This window comes from Stegostoma tigrinum, chromosome 23 (genome assembly GCF_030684315.1).
Source record: "Stegostoma tigrinum isolate sSteTig4 chromosome 23, sSteTig4.hap1, whole genome shotgun sequence".
Taxonomy (NCBI): Eukaryota; Metazoa; Chordata; class Chondrichthyes; order Orectolobiformes; family Stegostomatidae; genus Stegostoma; species Stegostoma tigrinum.
In genome coordinates this window covers 43,016,169-43,040,910 of record NC_081376.1, presented here as the reverse complement: position 1 = coordinate 43,040,910, position 24,742 = coordinate 43,016,169, and the positions used below count along the sequence as shown (strand labels likewise).

Genomic DNA, 24,742 nt, shown 5'->3' with positions numbered 1-24,742 from the left:
GTGCACAGTTTGATCTCATGTGGCTGGAATGAGTGATAAAATTGGTTATAAAGAGAATAATAGACACTTTTTAAGGGGATGGAAAGACTGAGATTTATTTATTTCCAGCGTTCACCTGTGAATTTCCCTCCTTCGTAAGACCAGAGGTTGAGGGGGTTCATTGATGATTGCACAATAGCCTACCCTGGGGAAAAGACCTTAGTTGCAGATAAGGTGAATAGCCCAAGTCTTTTCCCGAGGGTATGGGAGTCCAAAACTTCAGGGCATAGGTTTAAGGTGAGAGGGGAAAGATTTAAAAGGGATCTGAGGAGCAACATTTTCACGCAGAGGGTAGAATGAGCTGCCACAGGAGGTGGTGGAGAATAGTACAGTTACAACATTTAAAAGACATATAGACAGGTGTGTGGAATGGAAAGGTTTAGAAGGATATGGGCCAAGCACAGGTAAATAGGGCTAGTTCAGCTTGGGAAAAATGGTTGGCATGGATAAGTTGGGCTGAAGGGCCTATTTCTGTGCTGTCTGACTCTGTGACTCTTTGAATAAGGAAGTAGACTACAGTTTGGACAGACAGTGATGGAAATACTCCCACGTGGCTTGCTGCAGCCTTACCTCCTGTTTGAAATTCCACTCGCACTTGCATGGAACGAAACGGAATTGCAAACCTGCTTAACTTTTTTTATTTTCTCTTCAGTATTTGCGAATTGGCAAATGTCGGAGTTTTGTGATCAGGGTGTGCTGTAAAGTTGTGGAACTCAATTCCAACTATTTCTGGAGCCAAAGATTAACGTGTGCCAGATGTTCAGCCCTTTTCAGGAAAGCAGCCTCCTGTTTTATCTGGTTTTTAAAACAAAAGAAAACTATCTCTGCTGCACACATTTCTCCTTGCGTGCAGTTCAAGCCAATGCATGTCACACTTTAACCCATGTGTGGCTGCCAGACCTTAATCCGACCTTTAAACCCTGCTCAAAAATATTTGGAATTCTCAATCTCATTTGACCTTATTGAAGATTCATTTTTTGTTCAAAGTTAGCTTTGAAACAAGGAGCAAGGCATCCAGAGATACGACACCCAGCTCCGTTGGTGTGCTGCTCCATCTTCTGAGCAGAGAGAATTTTGAGCTTGCTTCAGAATGATTCATACAATCTAATCTTCCAGATGTTAACAGTTACATTCATTGTGGGAGAAATGTACCAATGGAAAACTCATCAGTCTTTGAGGGGAAAAGAAATATCCTCCTGTTCCTAATTACCTCTCCCTTCCCTTTGTCAGTTCCAATCGCCTCGTCAATAATCTGCCCCCGTTTTTGCCTCCTCTATACAGGAATCCTTTCGACACACTGGGCAATCTGTGTAAATAGAAGGTTTTGATGTTGTACCCAGCCTGAGCCTGCTGTGTTTGTATGTTTGACTCACTTAGTTTTGAGAATTTTTCTGATCCTGCATTTTTCATATATTTTTTGGCCTCATGTACTCTTTTACAATACTGTCTTTCTGTTGCCACCTTCCGAACTTACAAAGCTCATGCTTTCAGGGCATATGAACACTCGGGTCAGTCTCTCTGAATAACCTCCACAATGACTGCATGACCAGTCATGAGCACACTAATACAAATGATGTATGCTGCATGTTTGATAATTAAGTCCGTATTAGCAGCATACTCAGTAAAAAACGAAATAATTGTGGATGCTGTAAATCAGAAGCAAAGATAGAAATTGCTGGAAAAGCTCAGCAGGTCTGTCAGTATCTGTGGACAGAAATCAGAGTTAGCCTTTTGGATCAAGTTCTAAGGGTCAGATGAGCCAAAATGTTTTTCTTTATATATACAATCCCTGCGAAAGCAGGCCCTTTGAGTCCACACTGAATCCCCCCCCAGAGCATCCCACATGGGCCTAACTCCTATTGCCCTGCATTCCCCATGAACAAGCCACCTTGCCTGCACACAATTGTCAATTTGGTATGGCCAATCCACCTAACCTGCACATCTTTGGACTGTGGGAGGACACCCTCACAGACACAGGGAGAACGTGCAAACTCCACACAGTCACCTGAGGCTGGGATTGAACCCAGGTCCCTGATGATGTGAGGCAGCAGTGCTAACCACTGAGCCAGCATGCCTCTGCTATTAAGCCTGATTTCTCTCCACAGAGATGCTGCCAGACCTGCTGAGCTTCTCCAGCAACTTCTGTCCTTGTTAGCAGCGTACTCTGATCTTTTCCACAATTGACTTGTCTGCATTCAAAGCTTTTAGCCAGATAGAGTGATGTATTTGGGCAGGAGAGATGAGGTTCAAAGACCTACAAAAGTGTAAGGGAATGAAAAGTGAAACAGTGCATGTAATGGGATAAAGGTGTATTAAGACATGGAGCTGTATATCTCTGTGAAGCCTGATAGTACAACCCAGCATTGACATTGACCCACTTTCTGAAAAGTGGAGTCCGGAAGACAGCCAGGCCGTTTGGCTAGCATGCCACTCACCTTGGCTGGCCCAGTGAGGCCACAAAATTTCTTGCAGAAGGAAAGGGCCCTTGATTTAAAGTGTTATGCCCTTGACTGCCAGCTCCTTCTCTGCCTTTTTGTTACTTATTCACTCGTTAGACATAGGCGTTGCCGACCAGGCCAGCATTTAGTACTTGGCCCTAGTTGCCCCTTGAGATGGTGGTGGTGAGCTGCCTTCTTGAACTGCTGCAGACTGTGTGCTGTAGGTAACCCCACCATGTCCTCAGGGAGGGAATTCCAGAGGCCTTGCCCTATCGACCGCCTGAATTTCACAAGCTCCACCAATCCTGAGCCCTCCACTTTAATAAAGACCTGCAGTTTGTACAGTTACTCCTTCTAGCAAGCAGTTTCAGGTGATCTATTTAGTGGTCAACAGTCATTTCATGCTGTCCTGCTGTACTGAGCATCAGTACATAATAGATGACAGAAGGCTGAAAGGTGCTGAAGGTGGGAGATGAACCACTCTCACCAGATGGATCAGCAGTTCTGCTGCCACCTCAATGACTATGAGCTGCACTCAGGGCTGACCGACAGGGCCATGCAGGGTGTGAAGGCGCTGCTGTTTGAGAAGTTGAGAACCACTTCCTGCTTCCTGTCTGTAACTGACCTGCTCTGATCTGCTGGTAGAGTTTGCTCGATTAATTGTGCATATGTTCGGACGAGGTGACGGCTTTGTGGTATTATCACTGGATTGTTAATTCAAAGACCCAGGTCATGCTGTGCAGACCCTGTTTTGAATCCCACCAATACAGATGGTAGAATTTGAACCCGTCTTTTTAAAAACAATCTGCTTTTAGGAGTGGAACAAATCCATTGTCGAAAACCCATCTGGTCACTAGTATCCTTGAGGGAAGAAAACTGCCATCATTACTTGGTCTGGTCTACATGTGACTCCAGACCCACAGCAATGTGGTTGATGCTGAACTGCCCTCAGGGCAATTAGGGATGGGCAATAAGTGCTGGGGCTGGCCAGTGATGCCCACATTCTGTGAATGAATTTAAAAAATATAATGTCCTGACAGTGATACTTCTTAAACCAATTAAAGGGCAAAGGCATCCATTAAGCATTAAAGACTCATAAAATGGTTACAGTATAGGAAGACATCATTTTGGCCCATTGGCCAATTCTGGCTCTCCACAAGGACACAGGATTGGTGAGCAAACATCATGGTGTGAGAGCAGTGCCCACTAATGGCCAAGTCTTGGCTGGGGAGCACAGGCATGATTCAAGTGAGAAAAATTACTCACGTGTGTTTAAAATTTATTTTATAAAGTGAGGACCAATGAAGGAATCTGGGAATGGGGGTACCATGAATTACCGTACTGAAAGAGGACATTTGAACCATCGTCTCCATCCCACCTCTCCACATGAATAATTCAAGCTAGCCTTACTCCCCTGACCTCCTTACATAACTGTGTCATCAGATAATGACCCAACTAGCTTACTTGCATCTGTCCCCACCCACACTTTCAGGCAATGCATTCCAAACTCCGCATGTTGCCGTTGTTTGTCTTGCCATTCACCTTGACGCGGTGTCTTTCAATGGGAAGAGTTTGTACCACACATAGTGGTGCTATAACGGATGTTTCATTAATGTGAATTAGCTGTAACGCGGTTGATGAATGGTGGACGCTGTTTGGGCAACGTGAACTTTCTGCTGTACAAGCATAGCGATTTTCCATAGTGATTTCCTTATCACGCAGTTTTCTATAACGTGAAGTCACAGAAGAACGCAACTACCACATTACAGGAGAACTACCTGTATCTGTCCTTCACCAAATTTCCTGTCGACACCTTTTGTTTTCTCCAAGAATAATGCCAGATTTTCCAATCTATCCACGTAACTAAAGACTGTCTTCTCTGCATCCATTCTCATGAATCTTTTCTGTACTCTCGCTGATGTTTTCACATTCTTCTGAAACTATGGTGTCTAAGATTAGACACAGTACTCCAGCTCAGGCCAAACCAATGTGTTGTGAAGGCTCACCACAGCATCTTTCAGTCTGCTGTTGTCTTTAGTTAGTTTTTGACACTGATATTTTTGCAGACAGTCATTTTCTTATTCTTGCATTGCAACTTGTGCTTGGCTTTCTATTTGTGCTGTAACATTTGAGAAACCTCAAAGGATTTCCTTTCAGCTGTCAACATGATATTGATCGAACAGTGTGGCATATGGTATATTGCAGCAATGACTAAACATTGTGTCAATAGAAGGGGTGATGGAGATTGGAATAAAAGTTTGTAATATTTGTGTTTCACCAGCTGTTCCCAATGCATTGTGGTAATTATTGTATCACTTTGAATGGCTGACTGGAAAACTGATGTTCAGGCAATTTGATCAAATTCATTTGGTCTGAATGATAATCTTTCTTAGACCTTCAGAAACTCAGTTCTGCTACCAAAGACTGTTTAACTCTGATCAGAAGTTGCTGGAAAAGTTCAGCAGGTCTGGCAGCGTCTGTGAAGAAAATATCAGAGTTAACCTTTCGGTTCCGCTGAGTTCTGAGGCAGGGACATCGGAGACGAAGGATTAACTCTGAACTTTTCTTCACAGAGGCTGCCAGGCTTGCTGAGCTTTTCCAGTAACTTCTTGTTTTTGTTCATGATTTACAACACCCGCAGTTCATTCTGTTTTAATGAACTCTAAACAAGACTGCATACACTTTCTCTTAAGTTTTGAAAATTGCAGGGTAAAACACACTGAATAAAAGTTTTTAAACTAGAGGTGTATTGTCTTATATCTCAAATAAAATTGTGAGCTATGAACCTATTACTACCTTTTAATGGCTAAAGTAACAGTCCAGTGTGATGAAACGGCATTGGTTTCGTGTTTTTCTCAACTTGAACTCCTCCAGCAGGAAAACCTGGGTGCATTTTAGTCAGTGATCTGCTTTTACTCCGCAGCCTGTTTTATATTCTCCGTTTGTGACACTTGGTGAGTGTGAATTGCTGGGGGATTTCCATCCTCTTCCCTTTGCTTGTCAGTGACCCAAGGTGTACAGTTAACGTTTTCCTAGGGTGGAGGTAGCTGTTACGAGGGGGCATCGTTTTAAAGTGAGTGGAGGTAGGTGTAGGGGAGACGTCAGAGGTAGGTTCTTTATTCAGAGAGTGGTCGGGGTGTGGAATGCGTTGCCGGAGAGGGTAGTGGAGTCAGCCTCGTTATGGGCATTTAAGCAGCTATTAGATAGGCATATGGATGATAGTGTATGGTAGGGGCGGAGGTCAGATAGGTCTTAGGATTAGGGTAAAAGTTTGGCACAGCATCGTGAACCAAAGGGCCTGGTCTTGCACAATCGTGTGTAGAATTTAGGAGAAATGTTTTCACATGGTGACCGAATGAGAAATGAGCTACCGCAAGGAAAAGTTGAAGCAAATAGCATAGATACATTTTAGGGAAAGTTAGATAAGTATTGGCTGTTGGAGGTCATGGAGGGTATGCAGGAAAGAATAGTGAAGTGTGCTGATAGGATAGAAGGAGGTAAGTACAGAACTTAAACAGCAGCTTAGAATAGTTAGGCTGAATGACTTGTGTCTGCTCTGTAAATTCTGTGCCCCTAATATATTGTCTCTGCTTTGTCCCGTGTTAAAGAATCACAGATCAATAGTTGAAATAGTCTGCACCAATTGATGCACAAGATGTGAGGAAGTCAGTGCCCATTCATTCTTGAAGCCTAGCATTGTCTCTTCAGTGCATTTCAAGGCCTGACCTGTACCTACAAGGGCAGATTCTACTAACTTTAAGCTACATCTTCCCCTCAGATTTGCTACTTGCTTCGGGGCCACATCCTCAAATAATTCTCTTTGTCAAAGAGATCCACCTTGAGAAGCCATGTTCTACATCCAGTAACAGTCCATGCCATTGTTAGCCCAGCCATAGAACTGGCCCTACAGTGCAGCATCTGTATTCGTGAAAGTTGGACTAACCTTTCCCTTATTTAGATACCATACCACTTAGAAAGGAGATGTTCTGTCTGTCCAGCTAGATGCTGTCTAGTACCACTTTGATCTTTCCATCTTTTTATCTCACCGAAGATCTGTGTGCTGCGTTGCGTGGTGAAATTGTTCGGCGTCTTGCAGAAGTTAGTCATAGTTTTTCCATTACAATTGTAAAGGTCAAATGACCACATTTAATTGAAGGAGGAAATTATTATTACAATTCTCACAATTGCACGAATGCAACATGATCAGAAGGGTTTGGAGAAGCAATGGAGTCGAAGCATTCTGACCATATTAGTAAATGTAATTGGTGCAGCTTGTTTCAGTCTCCCTCTGGTTCTGTTTTGCTACAGTAAATATATACTGAAGGAAGCTCACTTTAGGGCTGACCATAATCTCTCCGGTTCTTTAATTGAATTATTTCATAGATTGAATATTTTCTCCAGAGTTTCTTGAATCGAGACCTTTGTTGAATACCTTTCTTGCTTTGACCATGTGGATGAAGGCCAGATCTTGACTTCTTGGTCTCATATATGATAATGGGTCAATGGCTGGCTGCTTTTGCATTGGTGGGAGAAAAAGATAGCTGACTGTTTTTGTATAAGATCAAAAGAATTGGGATCAGGACTAGATAATTTGACTCCTGCAGCCTGCTTTACCATTTGATAACAACATGGCTGATCCTTCACTGCTAACTCAACTTGCCTTTGCTTTTAATGTACTCAGTGACTGAGCATCTATAGCCCTCTGGGTGGAGAATTCCAACCCTCTGAGTAAGCAAGCTTCTTCTCATTTCAGCCTGAAATAGTTGCCCCTGTGAACCTTCTGGCTGCAGACAGGTTCACTGGCATCTATTTTGCCTTGGCTCACAAAGACTAGATTGGCTCTCAAGAGCATTAGAAACAGTTGACTTTCAGCAGAGGTAATCTTTTCAGATACATCCTGGCTCTGGTCATGTGACTTATCTGTGCTCACGGTAGGTGTTCAGCTACCTATTCGGGCAGTGTCTGTTAATTTGGGGTGAATTTTTCTGGACAAAATGTGGCAGGAAAGAAGGTGGCTAAGCACATAACTGGGAGGGATGAGGTTGGAGGGTATGCTGGGGGTGGGATCTGAGGCTTTCACAAGGATATCAATGCAAAGGGTAACTGCATGTTTATATTGTATGAAGAACATGCTGATTAGTTGACAAGTTGGATTACATGGCGAATTGAACAGTTAGATGATGACTGACTGTTAACTACCATACTTTGTTCTAACTTAATCCAGACTGCTGGACTCTAGTCAATATTGCCCTAAGGAATGAACCAGAGAGTGGCTGTCACCTATTATTTTGATCAGTTGAAGTAGGCACAATGTGTGGACATCTTTCTCTATCTATGTTAATAAAATGTGAGGCTGGATGAACACAGCAGGCCAAGCAGCATTCCAGGAGCACAAAAGCTGACGTTTCGGGCCTAGATCCTCCTCTATCTATGTATTAATGTATGTAGCTTCCAGTTTGCACATATGTCTCATTAGCGAACCCAACTAACAATCTTAAATTGGTTGTCAGCTTAATTCTTAACACACTCTGGATTGTTTAGCCCATGCTGTCTGTTATTGATATGATAATCATAAATGGCTGCACACTGTCACCGTCAAAGTGGTCCTCCCTTGCCCATTCCAGCTAAAATGCTAGGAGAATGTGATGAGGATGACAAAAAGTGTAATTCCGAGAGAAGCTTGAGCGTGCCTCCAGGAAGGTTGTAGTCTTTATTTCAATGAATGTCGTGCAGTTAACTTCTGATGCCTCGCAAAGAGCCTGTGCAGGGTTAAAGATCAAATTTTACCATCCACTATTCCATTCCTGCTCTCAGAATACGTGTGGTCCATTTTCTACAGCAATACTTCTATTGAGTTGTGTACACTTGCCAGCTAATCTACTTTCTGCTCTCATGTTATATAAATGTTGCATTCCCTTTGTATTGATATTTCTCGGGAATTGTCCTGATAGCTGCAAGATGAAAAGCTCCATCCTTTTCTCAGTAGTCCTCAAGATCTATACCCCTTCACAAGCAAGGTTCTGTATTTTTGTAACACAGGCCTATCGCACTAAGTTCAGGTGCGAGTTTTGAATGTGTGAACAAAAAGAGCAATTTCTAAATTTTAAATAAAGTGGATGCCTCTCATTAGATCCTTGCACCACAGCAGAAAGTAACCATTTTCTTGGATCCCTGCCAATGTTGTTCGAGAAGTGAGAAGTAAATGCAGCTATGGTGCACTGCTTCAAGCTCTTGGCTTTTTTTCTGGAAAGCCAGAGCTTCATTCTGACCGGGAATTTGGAGTAAGGGTAATCATTGGGGTGAACCTGACTACATGCATTCCTTTAATTCATTAATTGTTCCAGATCTCTCATTCTGTATCTTTCTGCAAAACTCCGTAAAACTCTAACAGGACAAGACAAGGTAAACACAGAAAGGATGTTCTCAATGAGTTCAGACCCAGGGGTCACGGTCTAAGGTAGGCCATTTAGGACTGAGCTGAGGAGAGATTTCTTCATCAAAAGAGCAGTGAGCCTGCGGAGTCCTTTGCTACAGAAAGCAGTTGAGGTGAAAACTCGAACGTTTTCAGGAAGGAGTTGGGGATACAGGGATCAAAGGGTTTGGTGAGAAAGTGAAAATAGGATACTGAGTTGGTTGAACAGCCATAATCATATTGAATGGTGGAGCAGGCTTGAAGGGCCGAATAGCCTCGTCCTGCTCCGGATACAATGAAACACCATTTGTAAATAAACCATTTTGTCCTTTCCGAAACTGATAGTTTCTCCCTGTTGAAGTAAGTTAAGATGTTTTAAAGGGCTTTACAGCACAGCATCATGAGTTTGTAGCATGATGATAAGGTCACTGGGATAGTAATCCAGTGACCGAAGCTAGGACTCTGGGGACCTGGTTTCAAATCCCACCATGTCAGCTGACGGAATCTAGTGTCGGTATTGGTAATGTCCCTTTTAGGGAAGGACATCCGGTGTCCTTACCTAGACTGGTCTACATGTGACTGCAGAGCCACAGCACTCCAAAAGGCCGAACACTTAAGTTCATGGAGCCATTCAGGATGATTAACAAATGCTGGATTTGCCAGTGACACACTCGCCTTGTGAGAGGATAAAGCTAATGCAAAATCCAGCAGCAAGTTTGCAATATTGTGCGTCTAACTCCTGTCCACCAATACCAATTGTGACACCTCTCATTGCCAACGGATGACTGAAAGTATTTCACAATCAGGAAGTACTTCAAAGACACTGCAATGTAATTTGGAGAGAGCATTAAGTTATTGCTGGTAGCTGTATTTTACTGGGTGTCTATTTTCATTAAATTTGTATATGCTTTTTAATATTTCATCATCTCCATGGTGATGGGGATGGTGCAACTAAGTCATTAATATTTTGGGGATGGGGGGGGCGGTGGGAGCCAGCAAAAGACTATATGAACTATTTATGGAACTATGCAAGTAAAGGAACAGGCTTCTGCAGTGGGCTTGCAAGGGCTGGCCCTACCCATATGCGTTCACACAAACTGACTTGCAAATAGATTTCCACCACAGTCTTCCCTGAAATTTCATACTCTGCTCCTCATTCTGTTTTATGCAACAGTTTTGCATGTGTGTAAGCTGCATGCCAGTAAACAATAACGCAGAATATAATTTAATCCAGCCTACTTTAACTGCGTACATTGTGCATGAAGTATATGGTAGCAGGAGTGCACAGTGTTACTTTATATGAGCCATATCGCAGATTCTAATGCGGATTACATCTAATCTGTGTGCTGTGGAAACTGACAGCTGTGAGTGCGTCAAACCAGCACGACCAAGTTCTCATTCTTTGTGTGGAATGAGTCTGTAGTTACTATTCCTGCCAAGGTATTTGCTGGCAAGGTGTGCTCCACACCTTCACCTTTTGCCTTCCATACACATTCATTGTAGCTCCTCTGCAACTGATGGGCATTATTCAACAGCGCCTGGGGTGAACATTCTTTCTTCTGTCCTGCACTGTGTCCTCTGAACTTCTCCCATTGTCGGTGTTCATTCCTGTGAATTAATTTGGGGGATGGTGTGGTGGGTCATTGTTGATTGTCGTGAAAACATTTGACTCACTAATACCCTTTAGGGAGGGAAATCTGCCCTCCTTTCTGTGGTCTGGACTACTGTGTGACTCCAGACCCACATCAGTGTTGTCTCCTCTTAATTATCCTCTCAAGTGGCTGAGCAAGCTACTCCATTGCAGCAAGCCACTACAAAACTCAATCAAAGAGATTTAAACCAGATGGGCAACTTTGCATTTTCCTGGGCATCAGAAACAGCAATGGTAATCCCAGCCCCACTGACCCTGTGAAATCTTCCTTTGCAACATCTCGGGACCTGTGCCAATACTGGGAGAGCTGTCTCATGGACCAGTCAAACTACAGCCTGACACAGTAGTGCCCATGGAATTACTCCTTACAGGCAGTGTTATCAACATTCACTCCGTCCATTACCAATGCATAGTGGCCGCAATGTATACCATCCACAGGATGATTTGAGGCACTCAACCAGGCTCTTCTGATAGCACCTTTCACTTCCCCGATTTCTACCATCTAGAAGGAGAAGGGCAGCAGGTACATGGGAACACCACCACCTACAAGTGCCCCTCCAAACCTTTCACTCTCCTGACTTGAAAATATAGTGTCATTCCTTCACTTTCTCTGGGTCAAAACCTGGAACTCCCTCCCTGAGGGCATTGTACCTACTCCCGAGAACTGCAGAGGTTTCAAGAAGGTAAAGCACTGAATGAAGGTCTGGTGAACGATCCCCAGATCCTATGAGTGAATGAGTGAAAAAAACAAGCTGCATCTTGATCTTATCCACCAATCACACTTCAGTTCATAGCAGAAATCTGTACCGGGTTATTCTGGGGGATTGCAATGAATGTTTGTTTCCAAGTGGTATTTCTATGATGTGAATATTTGAATCAAATGTTGGAAATACTCAACTGGTTAGGCAGCTTCTTATGAGAGAGAACTAATTGGCATTTCAAGTTGATGAACCTTCATCAAAATGTTTTCCAGCATTTTCTGCTGTTATTTCAGACCACCAACATCACTATTTTGCTTTAATGTCTTGTTTATTTTGGTTTTCTAACTTTATCTTTGGTTGGACCTTTATTTTTCAGTAGTATTTTCGATTGGAATCTTTCCCAGGAAGTCTATACATAATGCGTTGTCAGTATGAACAGAGCTGTGTTTTGACAGTGTGAGCATTGTGAACCTCGGCAGTGTATCCCTGTCAACACATACTCTGATTCTCATTTATTGAGCTCTCTAGCTAGCGACGTAGCACCATTATGGTCGCTTCCTCATCATTGCAGTCGACTTCATCCTGCGAATTATACCACAGGGTGAAATTATATTGAGCCAGATTATACTGCCAGTTGTGATCAAACAGTACTATTTACGCGGGAAGAGTTTCCTGGTCTGCTAGGGCCCTGTTTTAGCTGCAGTGTAGCTTTCTCATGTTCAAAAACTCCACGCACCAGTTCTTGGCATCAGCTTTCATGTTAAATGGCAACCAGGAGCAGCATATCCGATAGATCACCTCTGTGATTCAGGACACCAGCAGTGGAGATCTAACTGGTCGGTTTGGTCATGATTAGTTAACTCTGTGCTAACTGGCCGAGGGGTCTGAGCTTTTCTGATCTGGGTGGTTGAGTTACACCCCCTACTTTACCATCGAACCACTACAGGAGCTAATGTGCCAGGGATCTCGAATCGATTCCAGCCTCAGGCAACTGCCTGTGTGGAGTTTGCACATTCTCCCCATGTCTGTGTGGGTTTCCTCCCACAGACCAAAGATGTGCATCTTAATGGATTAGCCATGCCAAATTATCCATAGTGACCAGGGACATGCAGGCTAGGTGGGATAGCCATGGGAAATGTAGGGTTACAGGGATAATGTGGGTCTGGGTGGGATTTGCTCTTTGAATGATCAGTGTGACCTCAATGGGCTGAATGGCCTGCTTCCACAGTGTAGGGATTCTATCATTCTAAGCAGCTGTATCAGCAATGAAATCATGAAGTGCATTGTATGACAAAGATTGAAGTGCTGTTCTTTGCAAAAACAAAAAGGGCAGCAATCAAATGAATAAGCTAATCTGAGCCCTTAGGACAATTATTTTTCACTCCAGCCAGAGCAGAAAGGTTCTTCAAAGGGACATGTAGCGTCCTGAATTGTCCATCATTCTAACTGTCGTAAAGGCCATTGGAAATGTTAGTGGAAAACTGACATACATACACAAAAAAAAATGCATTTAATACACCACTTCGTGATTAGAAATGTCAAGGTTTGGGCTCTGTGTGCAAGTTTCTGTCATAGCCGGGTCCAATGCAAGGTGAAGAGGGATGGGGGTGTCCCATCTGCGTTCACCAGCGAATATCGACCACATCATTTTCCCCCCTACACCATTCTCTCAACGTTTCTTGTAGACTGAGCACAGGGATTGACCCTCCTCTACTTCAGTCTAATTCAGTGAATCCTCTATTGGGATACTGATCCTTAACAGGGACACCTAGGGTTGCTATGGGAGATCATTGAAAGGGGCATGAAAGAATTGTATTTGTGAACCATTTTCTTGAATTCTTTTGCTTGCCATCTATGGAAGTGAATTTGGGGCGGCTTAGTGGCACAGTGGTTAGCACTGCTGCCTCATGGATCCAAGTTCGATTCCAGCCTCGGATGACTGTCTATGTGGAGTTTGGATATTCTCCCTTCAACTCTTTGGGACTCCTCCCAGTGCTCCGGTTTCCTCCCACAACCCAAAGATGTACAGGTTTATGTGGATTGGCCATGCTAAATTGCCCGTAGTATCCAGGGATGTGTGGGCTGGTTGGATTTGCCATAGCAAACTGCAGGGTTACAAGGATTGGGTAGGGGGATGTGTCTGGATGGGACACTGTTCAGAGGGTTGGTGTGCACTCATTGGGCTGAATGGCTCACTTCCACACTGTAGGGATTCAAAGATTTACAAAACATTTTGAAGGTGGAAAAGGTGCTGTTAAACTGATGGAATGATTCTTGACTGTCAAACCATGAAGAGCCTGATCACTTTCTGACTGGTGTAAGATGGCCATGTTGTTTGAGCCTGACTATGTTGGATTGCTGATGATGGGCATTGGGTGGGAGAGGCGGCTGGATACAGAGCATTTGGACACAGTGGGTAATGTGAAGTTGGGTAGAATTGGCAACATTCCCACTTGGGGAGAAGAGTATCCCTCCTAACCTTGTGCATCTTTAACTGGACAAACATTAACATTCTGAAATACTTCAGCGCATTATGAAGTTCTAATTGGTTTCTAAACTTTGGCAAAATGCTTCCTACACATCTTTCAAATGCAAACTCTTTGAATCAGCGAATTTTGGTGCGTTACCAACCTGTTACAGCCACCACCGACTTGAATTGCTGACACCGGTCCATTTCTGATTAAGGAATCTCAGCCATCCATCACTGTGAAGCAAAACGTAGTTAATAAATCCCTCGATCTAATCTGAGCAGATCTTTCTGTTCTTCAGTGTGGATTTAATCATTAATAATGTCGCATCCTGGTTTTCTTTCTTTTTAAAGAAGCACCGACCTCTATATTTAAAATTCTGTCCTTTATTAAGGCTTGAAAATCCAGCTAGGTGAAAGATGACAAGGAATGGATTGCATAAACATTCATTGGTGACATGTGTAATTGGTTTCTTCATTAAGCAGACATTAATCTCTGTTGCTAAATTTAGAAGTGTTGAAGCCCATTATCCAATTATTTTTGTCTTGCATTTCCCTAGTGCGGTTTTCCAATTTAAAATCCGAGGCTGCTATTTCTGGAACCACATTATTCAAAGCTGCCTTGGAACCGCGTACTGGGAGCTGACAATATTTTGCACGATGTTAATAAATTGCCTGCTGCCATCGTATTTGTCAGAATTGTCTCAGTAGCAATTTGCCAAGGTGCTCCCATCCTGCTTGTATTATCCGGCCTCATATTAGCATTTTGGGGTCAGACGTCATTAAGTGCTAAACTGGAGTCAAGATTGCTGTGCTAATACATCATGCAGGATTCGCAAGCAAGTCCAGCTCTAAACAAGAAAGAACCACAGAAGATTTAATTTTATTCACAGAGCGTTATTGATGAAAATGTCCCAAGGCAGGAAGGTGAATTAATAAACATTTCCATCTCATGAATGTCGTAGGGACTGTGACCTCCATTTGATCCAGGCAACTTGATGGAGCTGAACTGCGGAATGAATGCAACTATGTAGAAAATTCTATTTACATTTTGCTTATAAATTAATCACATGCAACTCCAGCCGTGGAAGAGGCTAGTAGCAACCAACTTGGTTTAAATTTGCAGTGACTTTCCTTTGCTGACTTTGTTACTAAAACTTTGGTTTGAAATGACCACCTGTGAAATGACCACCTCAGAGGTTGGCCAGGGAGCATGATGAGTCCTGAGTTAGAAGGCTGTGAGTTCAAGTCCCATTCCAGAGAGTACAAGACTGGGCTTGGTACTAGTGAGGGTGCACTACAGTGTCAGGAGGTGCTACCCTCAAGATGAGAAGTTAAACTGGGTCCCTGCCCACCACCTCAGATGGATGTAAAAGGTGCTATAGCACCATTTTGAAGATGAGCAAGGGAGCACTACCCCTCAATCAACACCACTAACACACATTATCTTGATGCTGCTTGTGGGACATTTTGATGTTCTGATGGGCACTACATGAATGCAGGATCTTTGTTTGAATCCTGTGGCATGTACGATTTGGGAAGACAACGGCCTTGTGGTATTATCGCTGGATGTTAATCCTGAGATCCAGGTAAGGTTCTGGGAACCAGAGTTCAAATCCCACCACAGCAGATCGTGGCATTTGAATTCGATAAAATATATTCTGAAATTAAGAGTCTAATGATGACCACCATTCCATTGTTGATTGTTGGAAAAAACCCATCTGGTTCACTAATATTTTTTAGGGAACTAAATTGCCATCCTGACCTAGTCTGGTGTACACATGATGCTAGACTCACAGCAATGAGGTTAACACTTAACTGCCCTCTGGGCAATTAGAGATGGGCAATAAGTGCTGCCTGGCCAGCGACACCCTCGTCCTGTAAAATAATAAGAAAAAAATTAATGTTTAACCTGTTGAGAAGAGAAATGACCCTGTATTAATGGTCAGGTTTGAGGGACTGTGAAATGGCACTGCCTATTTTGAGACCATAAGACTTATGAGCAGAAGTAGGCCATTCAGCCCATAGAGTCTGCTCTGGCATTTGATGACCTCACAGCTGATCTGATAACCCTCAACTCCATTTCTCTGCCTTTTCCCCAATTTTGTTACTGATTGGAAATCTGTCTCTCTCGGCCTAAGTGCTCAGTCTCTGTAGCCCTCTGCAATAAACAGCTTCACAGATTCACTAGCCTCTGAGTAAATCCTACTTAACTCTGTTTATGATGTGTGACCCCTTATTCTGAGATGATGCCCAAATGGGAAACTATCGTTTTCACATCTGTGCCTTACCTCACATTTGAAGAACGGCTTATATGGTGTCAAATTTTCAGTTGTCTGTGCATTAAAAGTCAGGGAAAGGCCCTGTGTGTAAAAAAAAGTGAAGTCAAGGTGTAGAGCTGTATGAACACAGCAGGCCGAGCATGAAAGCTGATGTTTCAGGTCTAGACCCTTCTTCATGAAGTCAATTGACTTCTGTTAGCCACCTTAACAGATGACCTTAAATGAAATTTGCATATTGATTAGCCAAATAGCTGGGGAATTGTGTCCACAGACTGAGAGTGGAAAAGTAAGTGATGCTCTACACAACATAGTTCTGGTCACCCTGTTATAGGAAGGATATTATTAAGCTGGGGAGGCTTCAGAAGTGATTTACCAGGAGGTGCCAGATATGGAAGATTTGAGTTATAGAGATAGGCTGGGGCTTTTTTCACAGGAGTGTAGGAGGTTGAGGACTGACCCAATAGAGGTTTATAAAATCCTGAGAGGTGTAGATAAGAGTTACTGGGTAGATGTTTTTTTTTTCCCCTAGGATTAGGGATTTCAAAACTAGAGGGTATTTTTTAAGGTGAGAGGAGAAAGATTTACAAAGGGCATGAAGGGCAACTTTTTTCACACAGGGGATGATTCGCTCGTGCAGCGAGCTTCCAGAGGAAGTGGGGGATATAAGCACAGTTACAATGTTTGAAAGACATTTGGATAAGTTCATGAATAAGTTCATGGTTTGAAGGGATATGGGACACGAGTAGGCAGGTGGGACTAATTGAGTTTGGGATTATGGTCAGCATGGACTGGTTGGGCTGCAGGATCTGTTTCCATGCTGTATGACTCTATTACAGGAGTAACTGGGACACATTTCTTCCTGGGCTTGAGTTTATACAGTGGAGCAGGATGGAGTATCGTTTGGGATACAGAGACTGTGACTTAGCATCAGAAACTGGCTTTCTGTCATTTACAAACTTGAAAGTTTATGTAACCGCGTTTTATAACTCAGTATGCTCTGAACATTGAATTATGCATTTTCAGTGAAATAAATTCTTGCAGAATATACCACATAATTGATTATGAAATGTGTGTCAAACAGGCAGCCAGCCTGAACACACAAAGTCCCATTTTGTCCCTGTTCAGTAAATTCATTGAATGAGTCCCTTGCTCATACCATGTGAAAGCAGCATTGTATAAAATTGCCTTTGTTATTCCTATTTTTTATTGTGGCTATATTTCCATAATCTGAAAGTCAAATGTCACAAACTAGGATTGTTGTTCTTGACAGATCCTGCTGCATTGCTGCATCTCCAGCATTCCAGACCTCTGCTTCCTAAATGGTTTAAATGTCTGTTTGCTTTTCGCTTGCTGTCATTGTTTTCTCGGTCTCCCTATTAAAGTTGCAACTGAGGATTGCCAGTCACGTGTTCCTGTTCAAGTTGCTCCATCAGTACCACTACGTTTTCACCACTACCTAGTAAGAGCCAGAGGGTGTTCTCTCCCCCTCTCATTTGAAACATAGAAAATTTCTGAATTCCACAAATGAGTGAGACAGAAAGCAGGAGACTGTAGGTACATTATTCTAACACCTGTCATAGGGGAAATGCTGGAATCTATTATTAAGGAGCTTAAAGTGGGGCACTTAGAGAATCTGAATGCAATCACGCAAAGTCTGTGCGGCTTTCTGAAAGGAAAATCATGTTTGACTGATTTATTAGGGCACTTTTGAGGAAATAACAAGTAAGGCAAATGTAGCATCTGCAGACAAGGAGCGGAGGACGTGTCATCAGGCAGTGCACACAACATGATGTCTAACAACTTGGGATATGTTACATCTTGATTGGGATTCAGAGATCTATGGTTGGTAATTCAAAAACACAAGAATACATATAAGCTCAGCCTATCTTGGTTATTGCACATCTGTCATGCTTAGTATGGGGTTCTCTCACTAACAATACTGTTCTTACTTTCCTCTTCCTTTGCAGCAAACTCCCTAGCTGGGCTAGGGCTGTGGTGCCCCGAATATTTTATATCACAGAAAAGGCCTGGAATTACTATCCTTATACCATCACAGGTAAGAAGACTTTCCAACTTTAACAGGAACTGTAGATGCTGAAGAATCTGAGATAACAAGGTGTAGAGCTGGATGAACACAGCAGGCCAAGCAATATCACAGCAGCAGGAAAGCTGACCTTTCAGGTCTGGACCCTTCTTCAGAGACATCAGCTTTCCTGCTCCTCTGGTGCTGCTTGGCCGTCTGTGTTCATCCAGCTCTACACCTTGTTATCTCAGACTTTCCAACTAGTTTTGGCCATCTGAAGTCATTATTAATCATTGGAAAATTTACCAATTTACCTACAAGAGCACTGAAATCCTAAACCTATACCCTTCTGAACAGCTTTATGATTGCATTTGTCATTTGCATTTTCGGCCAGTGTTCATTTTGGGATACCTTTGCTACCTGTCTGCCATTTAGATATGGTTGGTAACTCTGGACAAGAGGTAGACTGTATTCAGCTGGAAAGCAAATTCAGAAAAGACAAGGTGTTTGGGACAGATTGATGTGGGCATACACTATGGGCCAAATGGCCTCTTTCTGCTCCATGACATTTCTGTGATTTTTTGATATGCCATGATAAATGGCTAGTGCAGGCACAGTGGGCCATATGGCTTCTTTCTGTGCCATAACATTTCTATGGCAACAAGTAGTCAGTTTTTAGCACTTGCTAAATGCCGCAAGTTCACCTGCAATAGCGTTGTTGCTGTTCCGAAAAGTGCCCAGTATAACAAAAATTTCCTCAACATCCGGTGTGGTTTCAACTTTATGTGGGTTGTTACATTTGGATAGCTGTGTCGAGGCACCCAACTGCAAGAAAAGGTAGAAGTTCGATATGTTATGGAACCTTTCGCTTCTTCAAGATGCCTCAGAGCGTTTTGCCGTCAATAAAGAAATTTAGAAATGCAGTATGGCTGTTACCCAGACAAACATGGGAGCTAGTTTGCAGACAAAATGAACCCACAGTCAGTGAAATGAAATGAATGACCGGCGAGTTGGTTTCGAGTGGTGTTGCTTGAGGGAGGAATGCTGGCCAAGACCCCAAAGAGTTACCCTTCTGTGAGTAGCACTGTGGGATATTTCATGACGTTCGGAACAGTCGAATAGGACCTTTGTTTGCCTGCATAAATGCAGCAGTCTTTGATGATGTGATGTTACCTTGATGTTTCAGCTGAGATGTTGTGCTGAAATCCTGGAGTGGGGCTTGAACCATCAACCTTCAGACACAGGGGTGTGTGAGTTAACCAGATAGATAAGGAGGCTGCAATATGCTGACTTCTACTGAGGACTGCAGGTGATTCTGCAGAGCTATGAGTTAATCACCGTGTTTTTATTCATTCATGGAATATGGGCATCACTGGCTTGGCAGCATTTATTGCCCATCCCTAATTGTCCAGAGGGCGGATAAGAGTCAACACATTGCTGTGGGTCTGAAGTCACATGTAGGCCAGACCAGGTAAGGATGGCAGTTTCCTTCCCTGAAGGACATGAGTGAACCAGTTGGGTCTTTCCAACAATTGGCAATGGATTCATGGTCAACATCAGATACTTAATTCCAGATATTTTATTGAATTCAAATCCCACCATCTGCTGTGGCGGGATTCAAACCTGGAACTCCAGGACATTACCTGGTCTCTGAATTACCAGTGTAGCGATTAGCAGGGCCATAGTACCCACTTCCTCTTACTGACCCTAACATGGGGAGTTCCGCCTAGCAATCCGACTGTGAAGAAACAGATTCCCTTCAGATTTACCAAGGTTTGCTAAAGGCACAATTATAGCAATCCAGTGCTACCATGGAGTCTGTGTTGTTTGACTTTTTATCTTTTACGTAATTAGAGATGGGCAATAAATGCTGGTGTAACCAGTGACACCAACTTGTCTTGTCAATGAGTGACATGGTCCTCAGCCAGCAGTTATTGCCCGTCCCTAATTGCCTAGATGGTAGTTAAGAGTCAATTACCTTATAGGTCAAGAGTAGTTTAGACTAGATAAGGACAGCAGATTCCCTTCCCTAAAGGGCATTGGTGAACCAGATGGGGTTTTACAGCAGAGATAATAGAAACTGCAGATGCTGGAGAATCCGAGATGAACACAGCAGACCCAGCAGCATCTTAGGAGCAGGAAAGCTGATGTTTCAGGAAGGATCTAGGCCCAAAACGTCAGCTTTCCTGCTCCTAAGATGCTGCTTGGCCTGCTGTGTTCATCCAGCTGTACACCCCATTATCTAGGGTTTTACAGCAGTTGACAGTGATCATCATGAGACTTTTAATTCCAGACCCTCAATGAATATATATTCCACCATCTGTTGTAGCAGCATTCAAACCCAGGAGCCCAGAGCATCAGAATCGAAGCAAAATTCTGCAGATGACTGGAACCTGAAGCAAGTACAAAATGCTGGGGAAAATCAGCAGGTCTGGCAGCATTTACAAAGAAAGCAACACTGTCAACATCTTGAATCCAGTCTGGCTCCTCTTCAGGACACCTTCTTCTGCTGTGGACTGAAGATGTGAGCTCTGCTTCTCTGTCTGCCAACGCTGCCAGACCCGCTGAGTTTCTCCAGAACTCTGTCTTTGTCTCCAGAGCATTAACCGAGCCTTTGGTTTGCTAGCTCCAGTGACAATACCATTAGCTATCACCTCCCCTAAGCAGCAGCAAATCCAACTGCCTTGAAGACTACGAGAGGTGAAGGCTTTCAGTGCAGTCTTTGTGGGGTTACCAGTTTTTAATTATTTTGATGATTGATTGAAAGGGATATGCCTCCGTTGTGCTGATCACAGATCATGCCTGGAACGGTGTCAAATTCTCAGCATTTCTCGCAAGCTAAATGCCACAAAATTTGATTTGTGGCCTTTAGCTCGAGCTGGGGGTTTATTTTCTTTCATAACTCGTGCCACAGTTGGCACTAACGTGTGAGGTACGATTCCGCGCTGTATCAAAACTGGAAAATGTGATGCTGTTTTTTCTCAGGACCTGGCTGCTAAGCAACAGTTTTTTTTGTTCTCAATTCGTAAAAGACTGTAAAGTCCTTTAGCACAGGACGACTCACTTCAACCTTCTTGTTCAATCATTCCCAACTCAGCTTATGTATTAGGCATGTTGATTGAAATTGCCCTCTTGAGTAGCGTTAGGAGGTGACATCACCTTGAGATCATTTTAATTATTTATTGTTTCTTTTTCTCCCTTCTCTCCCTGTTCGTTCCCTCTGTGCCATCCTGTGCGTCTAGAATACACTGTAAGTACTTTCATGCTTCATATTGTCTACATACGTGAATAAGTAATGTCGCGTGTAATGCCAAAATGGGTATGTTGGATGCTAAAACAGCCTGTAAACGGGAGCTGCACCACAGAGATACATTGCCCTGTTTATGGAAGACATCAGTGTTTACTTGCAGCCGTCACTCTCCGAAATAAGTTAGCTAAGTTTGAACACATTACTCACTTGTGTAATTTAGCATGTGATAGCTGTCCATGTTAGATATGTGTCCCATACCTGCCTTAGAACACTGACTTATTTAGGAGTTTTTGGACTGATGTACAGTATGATGATGGATTTTGCGGGGGGTAAATCGGGAGAAATTATTTTCACCGGAATCAGCGTTGGTAACCATGTGATAGAAACAACTGCAGATGCTGGAGTCAGAGGTAACTGTGTGGAGCTGGAGCAATACAGCAGGCCAGGAAGAATCAGAGGAGCAGGAAAGTTGATGTTTCCCAACCCAAAGCGTCAACTTTCCTGCTCCTTTGATGCTGCCTGGCCTGCTGTATTCCTCCAGCTCCACACTGTGTAACCATGTGTTGTCGGTTTTAACGTAAAGAACCAGAGGTAAGGTGAAGGGACAAACCTTCCACATGGTGAGCACTCAGTGTAGCGCTTGAGAGGACAGTGGAAGCAGATTCAATACTAAGTTTCAAAAGGCAGTGGGATAAATACTTGAAAAGCGCTTTGCGGGTAACAGCAGAAAGTAGATCTAATTGGAAAGCTTCAAAGAGCAATTCATTAAGCTCACATGTGCTGGACTAAATGACCTTAGGAGCTGTATATTTTAGTGATATCACTGTCTGAATATAATAGCTCTCGTGTTGTTAATTTGTTGATGTGCTGTTCATGCAGTCAGCATAAAACCAATTGGATGACAAAGTGTGAAGCTGATGAACACAGCAGGCCAAGCAGCATCTCAGGAGCACAAAAGCTGATGTTTCGGACCTAGACCCTTCATAAGAGAGGGGGATGGGGTGAGGGTTCTGGAATAATTAGGGAGAGGAGGGAGGGGAACCGAAGATGGAGAGAAAAGAAGATAGGTGGAGAGGAGAGTATAGGTGGGGAGGTAGGGAGGGGATACGTCAGTCCAGTGAAGACGGACAGGTCAAGGAGGTGGGATGAGGTTAGTAGGTAGGAAATGGAAGCGCGGCTTGAGGTGGGAGGAAGGGATGGGTGAGAGGAAGAACAGGTTAGGGAGCCAGAGACAGGCTCGGCTGGTTTTGAGATGCAGTGGGGGGAGGGGATGAGTTGGGCTGGTTTTGGGATGCTGTGGGGGAAGGGGAGATTTTGAAGCTGGTGAAGTCCACATTGATACCATTGGGCTGCAGGGTTCCCAAGCGGAATATGAGTTGCTGTTCGTGCAACCTTCATGTGGCATCATTGTGGCACTGCAGGAGGCCCATGATGGACATGTCATATAAAGAATGGAAGGGGGAGTTGAAATGGTACGCGACTGTGAGGTGCAGTTGTTTATTGCAAACCGAGCGGAGGTGTTCTGCAAAGCAGTCCCCAATGTAGAGGAAGCCACACCGGGTACAATGGATGCAGTATACCACATTGGCAGATGTGCAGGTGAACCTCTGCTTAATACGGAAAGTCATCTTGGGGCCTGGGAGGGGGATGAGGGAGGAGGTATGGGGGCAAGTGTAGGATTTCCTGCGGTTGCAGGGGAAGGTGCCGGGTGTGGTGGGGTTGGAGGGCAGTGTGGAGCGAACAAGGGAGTCACGGAGAGAGTGGTCTCTCCGGAAAGCATACAAGGGTGGGGATGGAAAAATGTCTTGGGTGATGGGGTCGGATTATAGATGGCGGAAATGTCGGAGGATGATGCGTTGTATCCGGAGGTTGGTGGGGTGGTGTGTGAGAACAAGGGGAATCCTCTTTGGGCAGTTGTGACGGGGGCGGAGTGTGAGGGATGTGTTGCGGGAAATGCGGGAGACGCAGTCAAGGGCGTTCTCGACCACTGTGGGGGGAAAGTTGCGGTCCTTGAAGAACGTGGACATCTGGGATGTGCGGGAGTGGAATGTCTTATCGTGGGAGCAGATGCAGCGGAGGCAGAGGAGTTGGGAATAGGGGATGGAATTTTTGCAAGAGGGTGGGTGGGAGGAGGTGTATTCTAGGTAGCTGTGGGAGTCAGTGGGCTTGAAATGGACATCAGTTACAAGCTGGTTGCCTGAGATGGAGACTGAGAGGTCCAGGAAGGTGAGGGATGTGCTGGAGATGGCCCAGGTGAACTTGAGGTTGGGGTGGAAGGTGTTGGTGAAGTGGATGAACTGTTCAAGCTCCTCTGGGGAGCAGGAGGCAGCGCAAATACAGTCATCAATGTAACCGAGGAAGAGGTGGGGCTTGGGGCCTGTGTAGGTGCCGAAGAGGGACTTTTCCACGTCACCTACAAAGAGGCAGGCATAGCTGGGGCCCTTGCGGGTGCCCATGGTCACCCCCTATGTAGGAAGTGGGAGGAATCGAAAGAGAAGTTGTTGAGGGTGAGGACGAGTTCGGCTAGGCGGATGAGGGTGTCGGTGGAGGGGGACTGGTCGGGCCTGCAGGACAGGAAGAAGTGGAGGGCCCTGAGGCCATCTGCATGCAGAATACAGGTGTATAGGGACTGGACGTCCATGGTGAAAATGAGGTGTTGGAGGTCAGGGAATTGGAAGTTCTGGAGGAGGTGGAGTGCGCGGGTGGTGTCACGGACGTAGGTAAGGAGTTCCTGGATCAAAGGGGAGAAAATGGAGTTCAGATAGGTGGAGATGAGTTCGGTGGGGCAGGAACAAGCTGAGACAATGGGTCAACCAGGGCAGGCAGGTTTGTGGATTTTGGGAAGGAGATAGAAACGGGCCGTGTGGGGTTCGGGAATAATAAGGTTGGAGGCTGTGGGTGGGAGGTCCCCTGAGGTGATGAGGTCATGGATGGTGTTGGAGATGATGGTTTGGTGCTTGGGGGTGGGGTCATGATCGAGGGGCCGGTAGGAGGAGGTGTCGGAGAGTTGGCGTTTGGCCTCGGCGATGTAGAGGTAAGTGCGCCATACTACCACTGCGCCACCCTTGTCTGAGGGTTTGATGGTGAGGTTGGGGTTGGAGTGGAGGGAGTGGAGGCTGTCCGTTCTGCAGGGGAGAGGTTGGAGTGGGTGAGAGGGGTGGAGAGGTTGAGACGGTTAATGTCTCGACGGCAGTTGGAGATGAAGAGGTCAAGGGAGGGTATGAGGCCTGGGGGTGGTGTGCAGGAGGAGGACTTGTGTTGGAAGCGGGTGAAGGGGTCAGTGGAGGGAGGGTTAGGCTACTGGTTGAAGAAGTAAGCGTGGAGGCGAAGGTGGCGGAAAAACTGCTCTATGTCCAAACGTGACTGGTATTCGTTGATGTGTGGTTGTAGGGGGACAAAGGTGAGCCCCTTGCTTAGCACTGACCGTTCGTCCTCAGCCAGTGGGAGGTCTGCGGGGATGGTGAAGATTCAGCAGGGCT

The 24,742-nt window shown here is 44.4% G+C and overlaps 1 protein-coding gene across 1 annotated transcript in view; it reads left to right on the top strand.

The window, feature by feature from the left end:
• LOC125462276 (cytoplasmic phosphatidylinositol transfer protein 1-like) overlaps positions 1–24,742 on the top strand; it is a 215,667-nt gene that overhangs the window by 93,357 nt on the left and 97,568 nt on the right. The window contains exons 4-5 of the mRNA XM_048552115.2: positions 17,958–18,046; positions 21,256–21,263. Of these exons, the coding sequence (XP_048408072.1) occupies positions 17,958–18,046; positions 21,256–21,263 (97 nt within the window). The remainder of the gene's footprint in view (positions 1–17,957; positions 18,047–21,255; positions 21,264–24,742) is intronic.